The sequence below is a fragment of the Oncorhynchus clarkii genome, chromosome 5 (assembly GCF_045791955.1).
Source record: "Oncorhynchus clarkii lewisi isolate Uvic-CL-2024 chromosome 5, UVic_Ocla_1.0, whole genome shotgun sequence".
Taxonomy (NCBI): Eukaryota; Metazoa; Chordata; class Actinopteri; order Salmoniformes; family Salmonidae; genus Oncorhynchus; species Oncorhynchus clarkii.
This window is the reverse complement of record NC_092151.1, coordinates 38,740,114-38,761,532: the sequence shown is the minus strand read 5'-3', so window position 1 is coordinate 38,761,532 and position 21,419 is coordinate 38,740,114. Positions and strand designations below refer to the sequence as shown.

The 21,419-nt window shown below is 44.2% G+C and overlaps 1 protein-coding gene across 2 annotated transcripts in view; it reads right to left on the bottom strand.

Annotated features, from left to right (window-relative positions):
• LOC139408787 (myosin VB) overlaps positions 1–21,419 on the bottom strand; it is an 81,820-nt gene that overhangs the window by 3,910 nt on the left and 56,491 nt on the right. The window contains exons 19-38 of one of the 2 annotated variants that reach the window (XM_071153114.1): positions 20,994–21,205; positions 20,644–20,800; positions 19,956–20,195; positions 19,490–19,726; positions 18,728–18,821; positions 12,598–12,731; positions 12,383–12,502; positions 12,130–12,264; positions 11,919–11,981; positions 6,851–7,096; positions 4,609–4,703; positions 3,192–3,269; positions 2,732–2,930; positions 2,431–2,524; positions 2,142–2,291; positions 1,702–1,853; positions 1,446–1,535; positions 1,043–1,193; positions 452–746; positions 38–212 (exon numbers count right to left, since the gene is read on the bottom strand). In XM_071153114.1, coding sequence (XP_071009215.1) covers positions 38–212; positions 452–746; positions 1,043–1,193; positions 1,446–1,535; positions 1,702–1,853; positions 2,142–2,291; positions 2,431–2,524; positions 2,732–2,930; positions 3,192–3,269; positions 4,609–4,703; positions 6,851–7,096; positions 11,919–11,981; positions 12,130–12,264; positions 12,383–12,502; positions 12,598–12,731; positions 18,728–18,821; positions 19,490–19,726; positions 19,956–20,195; positions 20,644–20,800; positions 20,994–21,205 — 3,117 coding nt within the window. The remainder of the gene's footprint in view (positions 1–37; positions 213–451; positions 747–1,042; positions 1,194–1,445; positions 1,536–1,701; positions 1,854–2,141; positions 2,292–2,430; positions 2,525–2,731; positions 2,931–3,191; positions 3,270–4,608; positions 4,704–6,850; positions 7,097–11,918; positions 11,982–12,129; positions 12,265–12,382; positions 12,503–12,597; positions 12,732–18,727; positions 18,822–19,489; positions 19,727–19,955; positions 20,196–20,643; positions 20,801–20,993; positions 21,206–21,419) is intronic. The other variant, XM_071153113.1, reaches the window with a different exon arrangement.

The following is a 21,419-nucleotide window of genomic DNA, read 5'->3' as shown; positions in this document are numbered from 1 at the left end:
CTCGTAACAGGTTTCTGTAACAGGTGTATGAGTGTACCTGTTGCATGGTGAGAGCGGTACACAGTGAGCAGATGGCCTCGGCGTCCTGGGACGTCTTCTTCTTGACCTGAAGCAGCTGGGCGGCCTGGATGACGGGCTCCATGTTAATCACTGCCCCGCTCTGGTGGAGGTTCTTCCCCCGAAGCCACTCCTCCATCTGACTGATGTTGTACCTGACCAATCCCAGTGAAAGACACTTAGTAGTACAGACCCACCTCTTCAGTGACAGGTCATAAATCAAACCCTTATGCTACTTTCTCTCTCTAACAGTACTAAGTGCTCCTCTTAGCTATACTGTATGTAGCATTAAGGGCCTTTTCCTGGTCAGTCCCTAGTAACATATAATATCCCCAGCATGGTTCTGTATGTGTGTAATATATACTCACACACATACATAAATAAACAAACATACCGGAGCTGCATGCCAGTGCTCCAGGAGCAGACGTCTTTCCTGAGCAGCAGGTTGTTGAGGGTGACAGCGTTGATGCTGTAGAACAGCTGCCGGATCACCTGGCCTGCTATCTCTGGGTCCAGGCCGTGCTCGCCCATCACCCCGTGGAACTGGCCCAGCTGTCTGATCAGGGCCTCCAGGGTGTAGCTCCCTGGGCCCTCCTCGTCCTTGTCCATGCTGGAGGAGCGGTTCCTGTAACCCATGGGCTTCACTCCCGCAAGGCTGGGGATAGACTCACTCTCCAACATGGCCGACACTGCCCAGTTGAAGGGAGGAGATAGTTAACGCAATGTTCATTCATTCATATGTATAGGTTTCATTGGTTCACTTTTCTTATTTTAGGAAACCTAAGTACTGAACTAAACATTCAGCTGTGGAAAATATAGATGAGTATAATAAGGGATTTAAAACATATATTTTTTACACAATGTCAAAACAAAACAGAGGTACAATCAACCCAGAATGAAGAAACAGTTGGTCAATTTCCAAGTCCATTGTCTCCAACTTCTGGACCATACAGTTCTTGCCCACCGAGCTGCCCCAGCGCCTCACCGATCATGGGCTGCATCACATGCTCTGCCACCTTGACGAGCTGCTGGTAGATCTGGATGGAGAGGTCACTCAGCACCTGGCGGTACTCTGCCAGGTCAAAGTTCTTCAGACAGTGCTCATTCTGCTTGGCCGTGTTCTGAGTCATAAACGCCTGGGAAAACAGCAAGAAAGGAATGAGAGTCGTAGAGAGCTACGATTTGTAGAGTAGGTTAAAGCAAGTGTATGTCAGTCTGCACATCTGTAAAATACATTGTGCGTGGAGAGGAATCATGGAGTCGTCAGACTGTCTAAATGTCAGACAATCTACCCCTTATTTCAACCAACTAAAGTACTGAGCATCCTTTCTAGCATCTCGTCACAGTTCATAATAAGCAGAATGATCTCTGATCGTTCAAAGGCTCACCTCATCTCCACTGTACTGCTTGAGACAGTGCAGCAGACGGCTCGTGTTGGCCAGCCAGAAGGAGGTCATCTCAAAGTCATCATTGTTTTTCTGCAGAGGCATCACAAAATGAAAAGAATGTTCAAATACTGTTCAGTCGCTGTACTCTATTCTGACCGAGCATTCCTCGCAACTTACTTCCAAAGACTGTGCACCGCGTTAAAGTATGTGAGTGAAGTCTCCATCTGTATGCGGGAATACAACTCTGTATCTATACCTTGAGGACCTTCTTAATGGCGTTGATGGTGGAGGTGAGCAGAGAGTGGACCTTCTGGTCATCGTTGATGTAGTCCGCATGGCGGATGCACATGAAGAGGATGTAGGCAGGTAGGCAGGGCACTGTTGCTGATACAGCGTGGGGCTTCATGTCTGGAACACCAAACAGCACATCTTAGTTATTACAATAACACTGTTATCACAATAACATTACATTAACACTGCATTACAATAAGTTATTCCAATGACATTACAGTGACATTCCATTTCTATAACAGAGAGTGATGTGTCCTGGAACAGGTTCCTCCACTAATTTCAGTAATCATTGCAGTCATCGTGTGGATTTGAGAATATAGTGATACGCTCTGGACTTGACAGGTGTTTGTACTTGGGATGCTGTCATATTGTGTGATGAGCCGACTTTCTGCCGCCACGTCGTACCGGTGATGAGCGTTTTGACCAGCAGGGCCTCGTCCTCTTTGTAGTACTCCAGCATGCCCTCAAAGTCCTTCTCTCTGCGCTGGACAGTCACCTGACGGGTCATCTCTGGTTTGGCCGTGGTGGACTGGGATGCTGCTGCAGTCACGGACACTGGACAGAGCAGAGGACAAGGTGGTCACTGATACCGCAACAACCATCATACAGTATGTCCCTTTGCCCTTCACTACAGCTTAGTGAGACCAATAAATGAATTGGCTACAGAATTCATTAGGAGCTCCAGGTCTCTCACCTTCCAGCTCCTGTACTTTCTTCATGTAGATCCTCAGCTGCTTCTTCAGCTTCCTCTCGTTCTTCTCCAGTTTCTCCACAAGCTCTTTTAAGTCCTATAGTAACAAAAACATTCAAGATGGTCAACTCTACACTAACTAACTTTCAGAGCTCTGGGCTGTTCCATTCCAATAGGTGCCCCTGGGCCTGTATTCACAAAGAGTCTCAGAGTAGGACTGCTGATACAGGATCAGTTTTGCCTTTTGGATCATAATAGTATGGTTGAGAGTCCTAGAGCAGCACCCTGGTTGCAGTGTTCTCACCAGGTTGTCGTTGGTGAGGCGGGTGATCTCCTGCTGGACGCTGTACTCCACCTGGGCCTCAGGGGACAGAGACATGGTGTGGTTTAGCATCTCCTGCTTCTTCTCTATGTCGTCCCTTAGCAGCTCAATCTGGGTGCGGAACGCCTCCAGCTCATCCTCGTGCTTCCTGGCCTGAGACTGGAGCTGGGCCTCCAACAGCCTGAGGGAAAGGAGGAGAGGGGGAGACAGGAAGGAGGAGAGAGGGGATGGTTACAATAAGCCTGAAGCTGACTGAACCTTACCAAAAGTCTAACTTGTAGCATTGCGGTACCATAGTGTGGAGACTTACTGTATTAAGTATGGTTTCATAGCTCATTAACTCGCATCTTAACCCCCACAGTTTGTGCCTCTTTTAGGCATAGGAACGGGGGAGAGGATAAAACAGGAAGGCAGTAAGTAGAGAAGGAAAGCAGAAGGTAACCTGGCCACTTGCTTTAGACCCTGGTATGCCAGGCCCAGCTCGCCATCTTCATTCAAATAACCCCAGTCAGAAGCTTTGCTGCCGGCGGCAAGCCAGGAGAGATAGAGATAGCGAGACGGAGAGATAGAGGAAAAGAGAGAGAGATGCCAAGAATAAAGGAGTGACAGGAGGAAGTGAAACAAAAATGGACAGGAGAAAACAGAACAATAGGAGTTAGCGCCACAGAGAGGTAGAGCAGAACCAGAGATTCTCCAGTTAAAATCCTATAGCTGACATAGGAAGAAGCTCTCACACAACAAGACAGATAGACAGACACTAACATCACCCTTTTAAAACCCGATCACGGTGAGAGTGTGTCCTTATATCAGCATCTGCCTCTCATTACTGCCATCTATCTGCATTCTGCCATAATGAGGACGTCTAACAAATACCTCCGGGTTCAAAGGTTCTGCTCTGCAGACACAACAGAGGTGTTCAAATCACCCTGGCATTTTGGCTAGGTCTCTCAAACCGGGCCGGGACACAGAATGAAAGATATAAAAAAAAACAGGAATAGATCGCGGGTCAAAGGAAGATTGCTTTGGATCGAGATAAATCGGTGTGCTTCGAGTGGCTCATTATGAGCAGCACAAATGTCTTTCCTCCCTGGCAATCTGAGTGCCATCTAAGTCCCGTCACTCACCGACTGTCTGAGGGTTCTGTTATTGATGATGACAGAGGGCCATGAAGGTAGATGGCATAGGAAGGATTTTACTGTGTCAATTTCAATAGGGGCGGCAGGGTAGCCTAGTGGTTAGAGCGTTGGACTAGTAACCGAAAGGTTGCAAGTTCGAATCCCTGAGCTGTACAAATCTGTCGTTCTGCCCCTGAACAGATTCTTATTTTCAATGACGGCCTAGGATTAGGCCTGGGTTAACTAACCCACTGTTCCTAGGCCGTCATTGAAAATAAGAATTTGTTCTTAACTGACTTGCCTAGTTAAATAAAGGTAAAATAAATAAATAAGGGTGGAATCAAAAGCAGGGCAGTTTTCCATTAATACGTCATTATACCGTCAAAGTGACTGGGACATTTTCGATTAGAAAGGTGATCTGATGTGGTCTGTCACCTTGAGCATACTGTAGCTACACTGTGTCTGTTGGACTAAGCGCCGGACATAGAAGTACAGTAGTGGAGGTCTCTAGGCAATAGGACAAAACAATAGTAGCACTGGCAACAGTTTGATGTAGTCACATGGAATGATAACCATCCTCATTTCCATTTCACCCTGTCAATCCAGAAGTATAAATGTGATATTTACATTGAAAAACATTCTGTGCGCCAGTGGGTATGACAAAAAAAACACAAAAAAGACGGAACACACACTGGCCTGTGATATGGGATTACTGTACTTCCAATATAAGGTAAAGACACTTACTTCTTAGACTCACAGAGTCCATGATAGGACCTCAGAGCCTCCTCCTTGTCTATGGGCTTCTTGCTGTTGGTCCATTCAGGCAAGTTATTGGTTTCCTATGGAGAAAGGGGGGCATGGAGGTCAATTTATGATGCCCTTGAAGAGGTAGTAAAACCCGTGGGACTGCTTTATGAGGTAATGACATTCATCCGACTGGTCTCTTTCCCTCTTTAGGTCAAAACTAGTCCGTGTTTAACACACACTCATAAACCTGAGTCATAGGCCATATTGTAGTAGAGCTGCCCTCATACTTCCATATTACAGGCCAGCGCCTCTCTAATATCTGCATCTGAACTAATCAGCTTCAACAGTTGGGAAAGGAAGAATCAGAGCGACAGGCCATCATCTCAGTGGAGTCATAATCACCACCCTTCTAAGGAGTATGACACGCAAGGCATATCCTCCACTAGCCTAGCAGGTGGGACTGGGAGAGTGCAGCTCAGGAGTGTCTGAAATATTACCTAGATGTGAGGGGGGGGGGGGGGGGGGGGGGGGGGAAGAGGTGTGAGGGGGTAGATGTGGAAACGCCTGAGTGAATGAGAGCTGTCTGTTCTGCTGCCTCCCGCACACCATGCTCTCTCTCTGCTCTCCTGTCCTGAGGCACTCCCTTCTCATACCAAACGCCTGGCTACCCACGGTGTTTAACAGCAGTGGGGATCATATTCGGAACTCTCTTCAGGAGGACATAACTACAGGTGAATGCCGCGCTGGATTATTGCAGTGTAAGGGCTGATCTGTCAGACTCTGTCATTCTCAGTTCCAGTTGGAGGTCAGGCACGGAGGCCAGTCTCTCTCATATGTCTCATAATGAGACCTCTCCAGTTACATGCTTGTCTGCCTGTACCTCTGTCTAAATCCAACTGGAAACATTTGATTAAATATTCCAGTGTTTTGTTTGGGTAAGATACAGGTCACTGGAATCCATAGCATACAGTGCAAGACTATCACGTGCTTTTCCATCACTGGCTGACTTGACTCAATTGCGCTGCATAATGATAATAATCCTGTTGACCTTCAACCCACATGAGTCACAAACAAGAAAAGTATATCAGCGATCCTTAAACGAACGTTCAGGATTTTTTTTTTTTTTACACCTAAATGTTTTTGTCACGTTACGGAAACAGCTTCCAAATGAGTTCTGTAGATCAAAAAGCTAGGTATTGTTATTTTCCAGATTTTACCCTCAGGTAGTTGTTGGGGAATTATTAGATTACTTGGTAAATATTACTGCACTGTCGGGAACTAGAAGCACAAGCATTTCGCTACACTCGCAATAACATCTGCTAACCAAAACATTTTTATTTGATTTATTTGTATGTTTTATGGTTGGACATAAAAGACTGTAAAAACACCAGCAAATCAGCTCCAAGTAATTTACATTTTGGAAAGTATTCCCATGCAGAATAGAAAGATACTTCATGTGATCGTACACTCTTGTATACAAATGTAAGCAAGGTGTGAAATTATTATGGTTTTAGTCAAATATATCGGTTTGTGAATCTTGCGGTCAATGTGTAGTCTACAAATGATTTGTAATTATGTTCCGGCACCCTGACCATCCACTCGAGAAGAAAAAATATGCCTGGGGCCAAGAGAACAGGCGCCTGCTAGATAATGTTTTTATATTAGCATAATTTCATATAGTGCAGTTGTGTATCGTTAGTTCTGCTATCGTTACTATATTAAGCTTAGACACACCTCCCTATACTGTACCTGCCTTCCAGATGCAAAGCACCATCGAAGCTGTAGTAATCTCATCATTCGAACAAATGACTTCCTGGTTCGATAAAAGGCTATTTTATTGCTTCTTTGCTATAAATAAATAAATAAATAAATATATGGGCAATTTGGATAACTAGGGCCACTAACAACTTGCTGTGAAGTCGTGGAGACAAGCTGTGGAACATTCTTTCAACCCTTGGCCTATAGCCCCAGTGGAAATCTAATTAACATAAAAACATCCCCATCAAAATCCATCTGCTTAAACTATAGATATGCATGACATGCTGAGACTCATGAACATGGTGTTCTCTGTTTTGCCCTAGAACGCAAGCCTCACAAGACTAATTTGAAGGTTCTTGGTACCAGTTTAATGTGTAGATAACCTTTTGATTAACCAATAGGGCCATATAAACTGTACAATAAACACTTCATTGGACAAATGAAGCCATGTCAACTTTCAGCTCCCAGTTTGGTGACTTACAATGTGATTGGTTGTGTCCTTCTCTTTCTGCTGGGCTGCAGTGACAATCTGACTCCTGAGGATAAGGACCTCCTCCTTACGCACATCCAGCTCCTCATTGGCTGCCTTGAGCTGGCCCAGCAACAGGTTGTAGCCGTCCTGAAGCTCATTGGAGGAGCTGTTCTTGGAGGCGCGGTCAGCGATGGCCTTCCTCAGCTCGTTCAGGTCATTCTTCAGCTTCTTGTTCTCAGATTCCAGCTCCTGTCTCTGTGGAAAAACAAGGCCAAAGTTCAAAGAGATTTATCGGCAATCTAAAATTTAATTTTGGCAATCGTTGGTAATAAAAGTAATGAAATGCCAAGGCTCAATGTAAGGAAGAACCCAAATAGTTGAATTAGCTGGCCAGTGTGATAACACCACTAAATGTGAAGGATATGTCATACATTGTAAGTGATTATAATCCATCCGCTGCCTCATGTTGCACAGACAATGAGCATTAAGGAGACATAAGTATTCCTGAAGCCTCTAACCGTTTCCCCAGGACAGGCATGCAAAAGGTAGAGGGGAGGTGTAGGATATGGGATCAGACTTTATAACAGTATTGCTTCCGTCCCTCTCCTCGTCCCAACCTGGGCTTGAACCAGGGACCCTCTGGACACGTTGACAACAGTAACCCTCGAAGTACCATTACCCATCGCTCCACAAAAGCTGCGGCCCTTGCAGGGCAAGGGAACCAACTACTTCAAAGTCTCAGAGCGAGTGACGTCACAGAATGAAATGCTAAAAGCGCACACCGCTAACTAGCTAGCCATTTCACACCGGTTACACTCACCCCCTTTGACCTCGTCTTTTTCTGCAGCAACCAGTGATCCGGGTCAACAGCATCAATGCGATAAACTTTGTTTCTACGACTACAAATAGTTTTCTACGCGCGATAAACACAAAACGTTATGGCAGTTATTTTACTTTTGGCCCATGGAAAAGACCTGCACATCTGCAGTTATGAATCAAAACGTGTTTGTGGATGGTGATTTACATTTGTGAATATATTTGGCATGATATTGATTCCATCCTATTACCCAAGGTGCAAGAAGCAAGCCCATAGAGATCGGCAAATGAGCAGAAATCTGTTTTTAGGGGTTCACAGCAAATCTGTGAATACCTATTGTTATTGTCTTAATTCTTATTTTTACATGTTCTACATGTAAAAATAACTCAAGCATAGATTGGTAACTTTTTTAAAATTTGGCGCACAGAGCCAATGAGTAACTTGGTAAAAAATAATGGCACCCACAAATTGGCCTATTGCTGTTATTAACAGTCTCACCTTTGACCTATTTCCACTTTTTACCACTTTCCACCGCTCCGTTTGACCTAGTGACTGAAACGTTTGTATGTAGGTGTTTTCCCTCATACAGAAGAAATTCTCCTCCATCTTGGAAAATTATTCTCATGAACCATAAGTCCAAATAGCACCAAGTGCGGTATGTAGGCTCATGGTATTAACTGAGTTTGAGAAAAGGGATTGGTTAAGAGAAGACTGAGGTATTGACAAATCAGGAAATCTGATTTCACATGTCCATTCAAATCCTTTGTAAATCCACCCCACAATGGCATATCAACTTGAAACTTGTTAGGGTCAAAGACATTACCATGATGAACCATATTAAGTTTGGCATTGATATCTTAAAGAATAAGAAAACTAACAATTCACTTTGAATATGTAAGGCTGGTTAAAATAATAATAAAACAAATCTTCATGAAATACAAGTCAGATTCACTCCAAATTTCACGAGTGACCCCTCTTCATAAAATTGGAAACTCCTTAGACCCAAATTACTAGACATACACTCATTGGCCAGTTTATTAGTTACACCATCCCGTCCACAAAAATGGATCGCTCCTACAGACAGGAGTCACATGGCCGTGGCTTGCTATATAAAGCAGGCAGACAGGCATTGAGGCATTCAGTTACTGTTCAATTGAACTAAGCGACTGAGCGTGGTATGATCATCAGTGTCAGGCGCGCTGGTTCCACTATCCACTAAAATTGATTAAAATTGTTTTCCCCCCTATCTACACACAATACCCCACAATGACAAAGCAAAAACAGGTTTTATAAAATAACATAAAAAAAATGGATATATCACATTTACAACCCCTTGGGTTTTGCCGTGGCGGAGATCTTTGTGGGCTATACTCGGCCTTGTCTCAGGATGGTAAGTTGGTGGTTGAAGATATCCCTCTAGTGGTGTGGGGGCTGTGCTTTGGCAAAGAGGCTGGGGTTATATCCTGCCTGTTTGGCCCTGTCCGGGGGTATCATCGGATGGGGCCACAGTGTCTCCTGACCCCTCCTGTCTCAGCCTCCAGTATTTATGCTGCAGTAGTTTGTGTCGGGGGGCTAGGGTCAGTCTGTATTTCTCCTGTCTTATCTGGTGTCCTGTGTGAATTTAAGTATGCTCTCTCTAATTCTCTCTTTCTTTCTCTCTCTTGGAGGACCTGAGCCCTAGGACCATGCATCAGGACTACCTGGCATAATGACTCCTTGCGGTCCCCAGTCCACCTGGCAATGCTGCTGCTCCAGTTTCAACTATTCTGCCTGCCGATATGGAACCCTGACCTGTTCACCGGACGTGCTACCTGTCCCAGAGACCTGCTGTTTTCAACTCTCTAGAGACAGCAGGAGCGGTAGAGATACTCTCAATGATCGGCTATGAAAAGCCAACTGGCATTTACTCCTGAGGTGCTGACTTGTTGCACCCTCGACAACTATTGTGATTATTATTATTTGACCATGCTGGTTATTTATGAACATTTGAACATCTTGGCCATGTTCTGTAATAATCTCCCTAGAAAGGTTTTGGCCTTTCTAGGGAGTTTTTCCTAGCCACTGTGCTTCTACATCGGCATTGCTTGCCGTTTGGGGTTTTAGGCTGGGTTTCTGTACAGCACTTTGATATATAAGCTGATGTAAGAAGGGCTATATAAATACATTTGATTTGACATAAGTATTCAGACCCTTTACTCAGTACTTTGTTGAAGCACATTTGACAATGATTACAGCCTCGGGTCTTCTTGGGTATGATGCTACAAGCTTGGCACACCTGTATTTGAGGAGTTTCTCCCATTCTTTTCTGCAGATCCTCTCAAGCTCGATCAGGTTGAGAGGAGAGCGTCGCTGCACAGCTATTTTCAGGTCTCTTCAGAGATGTTAGATCAGGTTCAAGTCCGGGCTCTGGCTGGGCCACTCAAGGACATTGAGAGACTTGTCCTGAAGCAACTCCTGGTTTGTCTTGACTGTGTGCTTAGAGTTGTCTTGTTGGAAGGTTAACCTTTTTCATCAAGGCTCTCTCTGTACTCCGTTCATCTTTCCCTCGATCCTGACTAGTCCCAAAGTCCCTGCCGCTGAAAAACATCCCCTCAGCATGATGCTGCCACCACCATGATTCACCGTATGGATGGTGCCAGGTTTCCTCCAAACGTGACGCTTTGCATTCAGGAAAAATAGTTCAATCTTGGTTCCATTAGACCAAAGAATCTGGTTTCTCATTGTCTGAGAGTTCTTTCGGTGCCTTTTGGCAAACTCCAAGCGGGCTGTCATGTGCCTTTTACTGAGGAGTGGCTTCCGCCTGGCCACTCTACCATAAAGGCCTGATTGGTGCTGCAGAGATGGTTGTCCTTCTGGAAGGTTCTACCTTCTCCACAGAGGAACTCTGTCAGAGTGACCATCGGGTTTTTGGCCACCTCTCTGACCAAGGCCCTTCTCCCCCGATTGCTCAGTTTGGCCCGGCGGACAGCTCTAGGAAGAGTCTTGGTGGTTCCAAATTTCTTCCATTTAAGAATGATAGAGGCCACTGTGTTCTTGGGGACCTTCAATGCTGCAGAAATGTTTTGGTACCCTTCCCCAGATCTGTGCCTCGACATAATCCTGTCTCGGATCTCTATGGACAATTCCTTCAACCTCATAGCTTGAATTTACCACAGGTGGACTCCAATCTAGTCATAGAAACATCAAGGATGATCAATGGAAACAGGTTGCACCTGAGCAAAATTTAGAGTGTCATAGCAAAGGGTCTGAATACTCATGCAAACAAGGTATCTTTTTTTTATCTGTAATACATTTGCAAACATTTCAAAAATAAAAATGTTTTCGCTTTGTCATTATGGGGTATTGTGTGTTGATTGATGATAAAAAAAACAACACATTTAGAATAAGGCTGTAATATAACAAAATGTGGAAAAAGTCAAGGGGTCTGAATAGTTTCCGAATGCACTGTATATATTATTAGGTTCTTTGTTTTATTAGTTGTAGTTGGAAGTCATTTTTATTAGTTGTAGACCTATTAGTAGTTGTACAACAACTGCCATATTCTTGTTACTAAGTATTGTTTGTTCATTTTCTTTCGTTTGAACACTTGAAAATGGAATGGTGCATCTCAAGAGATTTCATCCTGCAAAATGTAAGTTGGTTTTTGGACTCATCACAATAGTCCCTAAAGAGTTTGAGAAAATAATGCTAATGAATTCAAAGATGGCCACACTATACCAGTAGAAGTATTAGCCTATGTGCTAATATGCAAAAAATACTTCTCATGAACCATATTTTTTTTTGCTGCATTCAAATATGGCCGCACTGTACCTATAGATCTACATAAGCAGATAAGCTAAAAAATACTTTAAACATATTCCTCTAATGAACCTTTGCTTTGTCATCCAACTGCTCGTGCGTCCTCTCTCACCCTGTGAACCCCATTCATTGCTGCTTGCAGCTATATTTTAGTTTTTTTGTTTTCAACTGTGTGTCATGGATATTACAATTATTATTCCAGTGGAAAGGTGTTGCTACAAAATTAACATGAATCAGATCCTCTACCTTTCTGTGGCGACCTGTAAACATACAATTTCATTTTTTGAATATGCTTGAGAAGCTGAGGGCAGGAAGACCAAAGACACCAGAACATCCAGAGTGAAGAAGAAATGAAACACGATAAATAGAGACATCCCACTGCTGAATAGTACTGTACACTGTGGTTGTCTGTGTGTATGCATGTTAATTGGTGTATCTGTGTGGGGGTGGATGGATCTGTACCTTGAGACTGTTGTAGGCCAGATCCGCATTCTCTTGCTCTGATGTCGTCTTTGGCTCAATGCCCTAAGAGAGATGGCTAATAGTAAATATTGAGGATCTTAAACTTAAAGGTATTCAAGACAAAGAGTAACGGGAGAAACTTCTGTGTAAGTATTTTAGAAGTATAGAAAAACAAGCAAGAGCATATCACTAGACTGAGACATGTGCCCACCTTGCGCTTAGACTGGTCCTCCATCTTTTCCAGGTTGACTTGCAGTCTCTTCCTCTCCTGTTCCAGCTCCCTAACACGCTTCTGCAGCTTCATGAATACACCGATGTCCATTGCTGCCTTCTCCACTCCCATCTCCTACAGGGAACAATGTCAGGTGAAAACCTAGCCCAAGCAACTATGTACAGTAAGCCTGCGTTAGAATGTATAAGACTGTATAAAACGGGTTAATCCTGGTTAAGGAGGTCTTACTTACCTCTACGAGTTGGATGGCATCGTCAGTGTCTCCCACCTCCGAGGTAGAAATGGAGGGATAATTGGAGTCAGACTCCAGGCTGCTCTGGTTAGAATTGTTCCTCCTGTGGCCAGGCTGAAACTGAAGGGTAAGAGGAGACAGGGAACCATTGGACATCTGGCTTGGCATAGGACACCTACATGCAAATGTGCACACACACAAATACACACACGCACCTTGGCCTCCTGTAGGTTGTCATATCTCTGCTCCAGTCTGGAGAACTCCCTGAGCAGGTTCTGGTAGCGCTGCCTCTCCTCATCCAGCTCTGCCTGGACCCGACCCACACTCTGGGATGCACTGCTCTCCTGGTCTGAAACACACACACACGACCAGTCCACATCAAATCACTTTCACGAGTCTCCACTTTTACTATTACTCAATTACTGTCCTATAGATGAGCCTTCATTTGAGTGACTAGAAAACAAGCCATCATTAAGTTACATACAGTATTCTCCATTACAGGTACTGAATATCTATTGCTAGTCTTTGATGTCATGTTGATTTTATTAAGTTACTTGGAATAGCACCATTTCATATGTTCATTTGAGGGATAGGTTATTGTATTGTCATGATTCCAAATAACTTTTCTATCTTGGACCGTTTTCACATTGCCGATAGCATAGGGACATTCTTGAGAGGTTTTTGAGAGGCATAGATTTTTGAGAGACAATACTGTCATGTAAACTTGAAATGATCACGCCTGGAGCATTACATCTGGTTTTACACTAGAAAAGAGATGACAGTTTTCACGCACTACACTCGCCCCCCTCCGAGCAGGGCAGTTGACCTCGTTGAGCTTAACACTCCTACAGAGCAATGTTTTCGAAACAGCTGAAATGTATAGACTTATATTTGAGATGTGTTTTATTGAGTTTTTACCTGTGATGGGTTTAGATTTCTAAACTTCAAATATTGAGACATGAGGGGTGCCATAGTCTAGGGTCTACACCAGAAGTTAATGGTTATCTGTAGGAGGAATGTATATGGTGGAGACAATTAAGCTTGGAATGTACTGAGTAAAGGAAAAACAATCACATATTGGCAGGCACTGATAAGGGTGGAGAGCTGTGGATTAGTGAGAAAGGGGGCTGAGGTCAGGTCACGTTAAGGGAGAAGGAACAGTTTATTGCACGCGTCACTTAATTTCCTGCCTAGCGACAGAGATGTAATGTTTAAAGAGAAGGAGATTCCAACCCAAACTGGGGTATATATACCACCACTGGTGGAACCATGTTTACCTATTCGATGCTTTGGGGTGAATAAACTTGGTTTAAGCTTTCATAGTGTACATTGAGTTCTTACTCTGATATTTAGAACCGAACAACTGAAATTGCAGTTAACACCCTGTTACACTCTGAAATTGTCACAGTAGTCGCTGCCTGCCGGCTGCACTGAGCCAAGAAAAACAATGGAAGCCCATTTGCGCAGTGTGTGTGTGTAATGTAATATATATATAAACACACACACACTGTTGCCCCACTGTATATATATACATGTATATACATGTATGTGTATATACATGTGTGTGTGTATATATATATATATATATATATATATATACACACACACACACAGTGGGGCAAAAAAGTATTTAGTCAGCCACCAATTGTGCAAGTTCTCCCACTTAAAAATATGAGAGGCCTGTAATTTTCATCATAGGTACACTTCAACTAAGACAGACAAAATGAGAAAAACATTGTAGGATTTTTTATGAATTTATTTGCAAATTATGGTGGAAAATAAGTATTTGGTCAATAACAAAAGTTTCTCAATACTTTGTTATATACCCTTTGTTGGCAATGACAGAGGTCAAACGTTTTCTGTAAGTCTTCACAAGGTTCACACTGTTGCTGGTATTTTGGCCCATTCCTCCATGCAGATCTCCTCTAGAGCAGTGATGTTTTGGGGATGTTGCTGGGCAACACGGACTTTCAACTCCCTCCAAAGATTTTCTATGGGGTTGAGATCTGGAGACTGGCTAGGCCACTCCAGGACCTTGAAATGCTTCTTTTGAAGCCACTCCTTTGTTGCCCGGGCGGCGTGTTTGGGATCATTGTCATGCTGAAAGACCCAGCCACGTTTCATCTTCAATGCCCTTGCTGATGGAAGGAGGTTTTCACTCAAAATCTCACGATACATGGCCCCATTCATTCTTTCCTTTACACGGATCAGTCGTCCTGGTCCCTTTGCAGAAAAACAGCCCCAAAGCATGATGTTTCCACCCCCATGCTTCACAGTAGGTATGGTGTTCTTTGGATGCAACTCAGCATTCTTTGTCCTCCAAACACGACGAGTTGAGTTTTTACCAAAAAGTTATATTTTGGTTTCATCTGACCATATGACATTCTCCCAATCTTCTTCTGGATCATCCAAATGCTCTCTAGCAAACTTCAGACGGGCCTGGACATGTACTGGCTTAAGCAGGGGGACACGTCTGGCACTGCAGGATTTGAGTCCCTGGCGGCGTAGTGTGTTACTGATGGTAGGCTTTGTTACTTTGGTCCCAGCTCTCTGCAGGTCATTCACTAGGTCCCCCCCGTGTGGTTCTGGGATTTTGCTCACCGTTCTTGTGATCATTTTGACCCCACGGGGTGAGATCTTGCGTGGAGCCCCAGATCGAGGGAGATTATCAGTGGTCTTGTATGTCTTCCATTTCCTAATAATTGCTCCCACAGTTGATTTCTTCAAACCAAGCTGCTTACCTATTGCAGATTCAGTCTTCCCAGCCTGGTTCAGGTCTACAATTTTGTTTCTGGTGTCCTTTGACAGCTCTTTGGTCTTGGCCATAGTGGAGTTTAGAGTGTGACTGTTTGAGGTTGTGGACAGGTGTCTTTTATACTGATAACAAGTTCAAACAGGTGCCATTAATACAGGTAACGAGTGGAGGACAGAGGAGCCTCAAAGAAGAAATTACAGGTCTGTGAGAGCCAGACATCTTGCTTGTTTGTAGGTGACCAAATACTTATTTTCCACCATAATTTAATGTGATTTTCTGGATTTTTTTTCTCATTCTGTCTGTCATAGTTGAAGTGTACCTATGATGAAAATTACAGGCCTCTCTCATCTTTTTAAGTGGGAGAACTTGCACAATTGGTGGCTGACTAAATACTTTTTTGACCCACTGTATATATACACACACACGAAAGTATTCAGACCCCTTGACTTTATCCACATTTTGTTAGGTTACAGTCTTCTTCTAAAATTGATTAAATCGTTTTTTCTCCCTTGCTAAAACGGAAATAACACATTTACATAAGTATTCAGACCCTTTAGTCAGTACTTTGTTGAAGCACATTTGGCAGTGATTACAGCCTCGAGTCTTCTTGGGTATGATGCTACAAGTTTGGCACATCTTTATTTGGGGAGTTTCTCGCATTCTTCTCTGCAGATCCTCTCAAGCTCTGTCAGGTTGGATGGGGTGAGTTGCTGCACACCTATTTTCAGGTCTCAGTGAATTGTCCCGAAGTCACTCCTGCGTTGTCTTGGCTGTGTGCTTAAGGTCGTTGTCCTGCTGGAAGGTTGAACCTTACACCCAATCGGAGGTCCTGAGCAGGTTCTCATCAAGGACCTTGCTGTACTTTGCTCCATTCATCTTCCCCTCGATCCTGCCTAGTCTCCCTGTCCCTGAAAAACATCCCCACAGCATGATGCTGCCACCACCATGTTTCACCGTAGGGATGGTGCCAGGTTTCCTCCAGACGTGACGTTTGGCATTAAGGCCAAAGATTTCAATCTTGGTTTCATCAGACCAGAGAATCTTGTTTCTCATTCTATGAGTGTCCTTTAGGTGCATTTTGGCAAACTCCAAGCAGGCTGTCATGTGCCTTTTACTAAAGAGTGGCTTCCGTGGCCACTCTACCATAAAGGCCTGATTGGTGGAGTGCTGCAGAGATGGTTGTCCTTCTGGAAGGTTCTCCCATCTCCACAGAGGAACTCTAGAGCTCTGTCAGAGTAACCATCGGGTCCTTCTCCCCCGATTGTTCAGTTTGGCCGGGCGGCCAGCTCTAGGAAGTGTCTTGGTGGTTCCAAACGCCTTCCATTTAAGAATGATGGGGGGCATTATGTTCTTGCGGACCTTCAATGCTGCAGAAATGTTTTGTACCCTTCCCCAGATCTGTACCTCGACACAAACCTGTCTCGGATCTCTACGGACAATTTGTTCGACCTCATGGCTTGGTTTTTGCTCTGACATGCACTGTCAACTGTGGGACCTTGTGTAGACAGGTGTGTGCCTTTCCAAATCATGTCTAATCTATTGAATTTACCACAGGTGGACTTCAATCAAGTTGTAGAAACATCAAGGATGATCAATGGAAACAGGATGCGCCTGAGCTCAATTTCGAGTCTCATAGCAAAGGGTCTGAATACTTATGTAAATTTCAGTTTATTTTTAATTGATTTGCAATCATTTCTAAAAACTTGTTTTCGCTTTGTCATTATGGGGTATTGTGTGTAGATTGCTGAGGATATATATATATATATATATATATTTTTAAATGAATCCCTTTTAGAATAAGGCTGTAACGTAATAGAATGTGGAAAAAGTCGAGGGGTACTTTCCGAAGGCACGGTATATATTTTTTGATAGGCCTACGGTCCCAAAATGGTTAGATATGTAAGTAAAACAAATTGAGATAAACAAGTGAAACTACGCAAGTCAAAATTTTGAGATAGTAATTCATACAAATATAATATATTTTTTCATTTGTAATATTTTGTGCTTATTTTAGAGGTGAGTGATGGGGGGGATAGTTTTTCATGATCTGGTAGGCTAACCACACCAGGTAAAACTCTGGTTATGACAAATAATACATACATTTTATTTAGGCTATGGGACCAGATTTTATCTTTTTTATTTATTTCAATTTTACCCCTTTTTTTCTCCCCAATTTCGTGGTATCCAATTGGTAGTTAGTCTTGTCCCAACGCTGCAACTCCAGTACGGACTCTGGAGAGGCGAAGGTCGAGAGAAGTGCGTCCTCCGAAACACAACCCAACCAAACCGCACTGCTTCTTGACACACTGCCCGCTTAACCCGGAAGCCAGCCGCACCAATGTGTCGGAGGAAACACTGTGCACCTGGCGACTGTGTCAGCGTGCATTGCGCCCGCCCGCCACAGGAGTCGCTAGCGCACGATGGGACAAGAGCATCCCTGCCCGGCAAAAACCCTCCCCTACCCCGGACGACACTGGGCCAATTGTGCGCCGCCCCATGGGTCTCCTGGTCACGGCCGGCTGTGACAGAGCCTGGACTCAAACCAGGATCTCTAGTGGCACAGCTAGCACTGCGATGCAGTGCCTTAGACCACCGCGCCACTCAGGAGGCCCCCAGATTTGTAATTGTTTTTTCATCAGGTTGTATGGTTTAAAAATAAACCGTTGGAAAAACTGGTCCTAGGGAGGATGAAAACATGAATGTTGCCTGATAACTCGTTTATTGTCTCTTCTCATGCCCACGGATCCTAGGAGGACCATGTCATACTCTGTTATTACAAGGGAATGAATATGAAGGCAGCACCACTGGGATCATAGTATGTTGCTACTGTAATAATGTAATAGATAAATAACAGGGGCTCTCTGGTCTGTAATATCCCTAGCTCCATAAACATGGGTTATTACCCCAGCCTGGACAACATGCTGCTCTAACCGGCAGTAGAAAAGAAAAACACAGTAATGTTACAGATTTGTTAGCAGATGTTAGCAGATTTGGCCAATACAACTCTTCAATAACTACTGACATTTTCACCAGAAAAGAGTGGATACGGTATTCAGTAAGTCAGATGTGGGTCATGGCTGGTGTCATATTATGTAAAATGATTTCCTTTTAACTGCTCGGTGATGAAGCATCCCGTTTGAAGTACTGCACATGGTATAAAGGCAGTGGTCATGTTCAGAGGTGATGATGTAAACTAGAAGTGACTTCTTATTGACAAAGAGAAGTCCATTGAAGAATGGATTTAACAAATTGATTGATTCATGTTTCGCACACGTAAAAGGTACATATTCCGAAACGAATACTTTTCCACGTGAACCCAGTGCTAAACAAGGGCTGATTTCAGTCTCAGGTTTATATATTAAAAAAAAAATCTCACATTACTGCTGCTGTGTAACTTGATGCGGTTTCTGCCTCTTGTCCTACTTCCACAGAAACCCCTTTTGTGTGGGGAAACAAGCCGTCCCTCCCCTCAGGTCAGGCAGAATGCAGGGCTCACTGTGACTACAGTTTCACCTTCAACCACTCATATATCACTGTAATAGTGCTATCGTTTACGTCTTAGTGGTGTATGAGATCTAAAAAGCATTTACCTTCTGTGCTCTTGGAGTGGTGCAGAATCCTTTGGTTCATCTTCTCCTTTTCACTCTTCAGCAGGGAATTCTCCCTCTCCAGCTCCTCCACTCTCTAAGGAAAAAGAACAAGAGCATTAATGAAAGCAATAGAGACATCAGAAAGAGCATGGTGGCCGTTCAAGAGCAATGCATTTTCTTTTATCGATTTCAATTTTCTACTTCAGACGATAGATGCTACTTACTCTCTACAAGTGAGCAAAAGGTCTATTTAGTTGTTTTGTTTCCCGGTTTCTCTTTAAGTGACTATAAATCTGTCGATCCTACGTGTGAGGCTCTCATAGTGATGTCAAACGGAGCTAGAGAGCCAGGGACAATTCTTGCATTGTTACAAACTGAATCAAAAGGGCCAACGAGGGGTGTCTATTACCACTGAGAAAGCCTGAGGCCAATCTACTTAACAATGATCTTCTTAAGTCAGGTGGTCAAAACAATACAAAAATGTATGCATGATATCACTTTCAGGTCAGTAGAAGACCACTGACACATACAGTTAAATCCACATTGAGATTGTTGGAGAATCAGATGTTCAGTAACTTGACTCTAAAGAACAAGAATTCAGTAAAACCGCTGCTACCAGCATCTGTAGTAACTCGGGCAACTGATGACTGTTTTCACCCACGGGTTTCAAACAGAAGGTTTTATTCTGTCAACATTAGGGCTTTGGAGAACATACAAGGTAAAGGAAAATGACCTTCTCCTCTTCAGTGATTGACAGCTCACCTGTTCAAATCTCATCTTCTCGTTGCTGTGCTCCTCCTCCAGCTTCTTCCTGTGGGCATGTGCTTCCTGGAGCTCCGCCCTCAGCTTCTCCAGCTCATCCTTCAGAGAGGTCAGCTGACTGCCGTCTCCCTGGCGACTGCGCATGGTCTCCAGCTCCTTCTGCAGCTTGTTCACCTCTGAGCCCAGGGAGGCTTTGGCCACCACCAGTTGCTCATTCTGAGTCTTCAGATCTTTGGTCTAAACAGTGGGACAGGAGAGAGAGCTCTGTTACTGCTATGGGACGTAACATCACTTTCAAATCAATCCCTTTTTAACATAACTTGCAGTCTAGACTAGCCAAAAAACCTTCTGTGCCAAAATGATTGCAAAGGGAAATATTGACCTTTCATTGAACCGTCTTTGTATTATGGCACTCATTGTAGGCTACTAGCGTTACAGGTCAGTGTACTCCTATACATGACTATACCTGGTCATCCATCTTCCTCTGCAGTTGGACGATCTTGTTCTCCATGCCCGTGTTGAGCTTCTTCAGATGTTGAGCGGACCTCGCCTCAATCTTCAGCTGTTTCAGCTCCCGCTTGGCTCGCATGCGGCGGTAGGCACACTGGATGGTGATGGCGGCGTTCCGTGCCACCTTGAACTTCCTCCTGGTGAGCCAGCCTCGGACATGCTTCTGGATGATCATGGCTTTGTGATGCAGAAGGAACTGGGGTGGGGGGAGAGGGGCGGTAGAGATCAGGGACAAGGAACCATTTATTATACTGTACAATGTGATGAGAAATATGCAGTTAACTAGATTTCCCAGTAGGGGGATATTCTAGAGTACTAAATCCAAAGGGAATCTAGAGTATCCGAGAACGCGCAATAGCAGGCAGCATTTATGCGAGGCCCGCCTGATCACATTCCATTTCAAATCCGAGCACTTCGTCTCCAATTTTCCACTCACACAAACGGGACAACAAGTCCAAGACTGAGGCATCTTCCCAGGGTACTCTTTACTCCTGATAGAGATCTAAGAGAGATCTAACCACGGATAGCGTCAACATGAATACAGTGCGGGATTGGGAACAAGTGAGAGTGTATACAAAATCCAGGATAAAAAAGGTCAAAGGTAAACCAGTGACATAACAGGTAGAGTGTTGTGGTTGTAGTACCTCCTGGAAGATCCTGCGGGTGAACATGCCCCTGGTAAAGGCCTGGATGGTGACAACAGCCTGTCTCACCCTCAGATAGGACGTCCGCTCTCGGACCATACGATACTGCTTCTGACAGATAACAGCAGCGCGGGTTAGACGCAGCCGCTCCGCATACCTGAGAAAGACAGCAAAAGGAGGAGGACACGGAAAGTAGTTACAACACTGGCACCGATATTGATTAAAACATTTTTTAAAAACTTGTTCACGACCCTTGTAGTGTGATTTATCAAGAAGTTCCCTCGTGGGAAGAATTCTGAATTGACCAGCTACTTTGTTAGTCTAGCAGAACGTTGTGCTTCTCCTCTCACCTGCGGGCCATGTAACCGCGGCCAAATCTCTGCAAGGTGATGGCAGACTTGCGTATCTTCTTGTAGCGGACCATCTGTAGCCAGCGTCGCACTGTCTTCTGGATCTTGATGCAGGCGGAGCGGAACTTGTCTGCCCTCAGCTTCTCCAGGTAGGCCACTTGGCCCGCCCGAAAGAAGATCTTGGTCTTACCAAACTGGAACTTGTCTGGGTCCTGGTGAGGGACCAGTCATTCATTCATTCAGTTAAATGGAACTTCAGCTCGATCAACTGAGCATCAAGGCAGCTAGTTAAGTGGATGTTATCAAACACAAGGAATCCATGACATACTGTCCAAGGCGCATTCAAATGATATTCCTTGAATAATGTATTAATAACATGATTCATCTCAGGCTGTGTATGCTGAATTCTCCACTGAGAACACAACA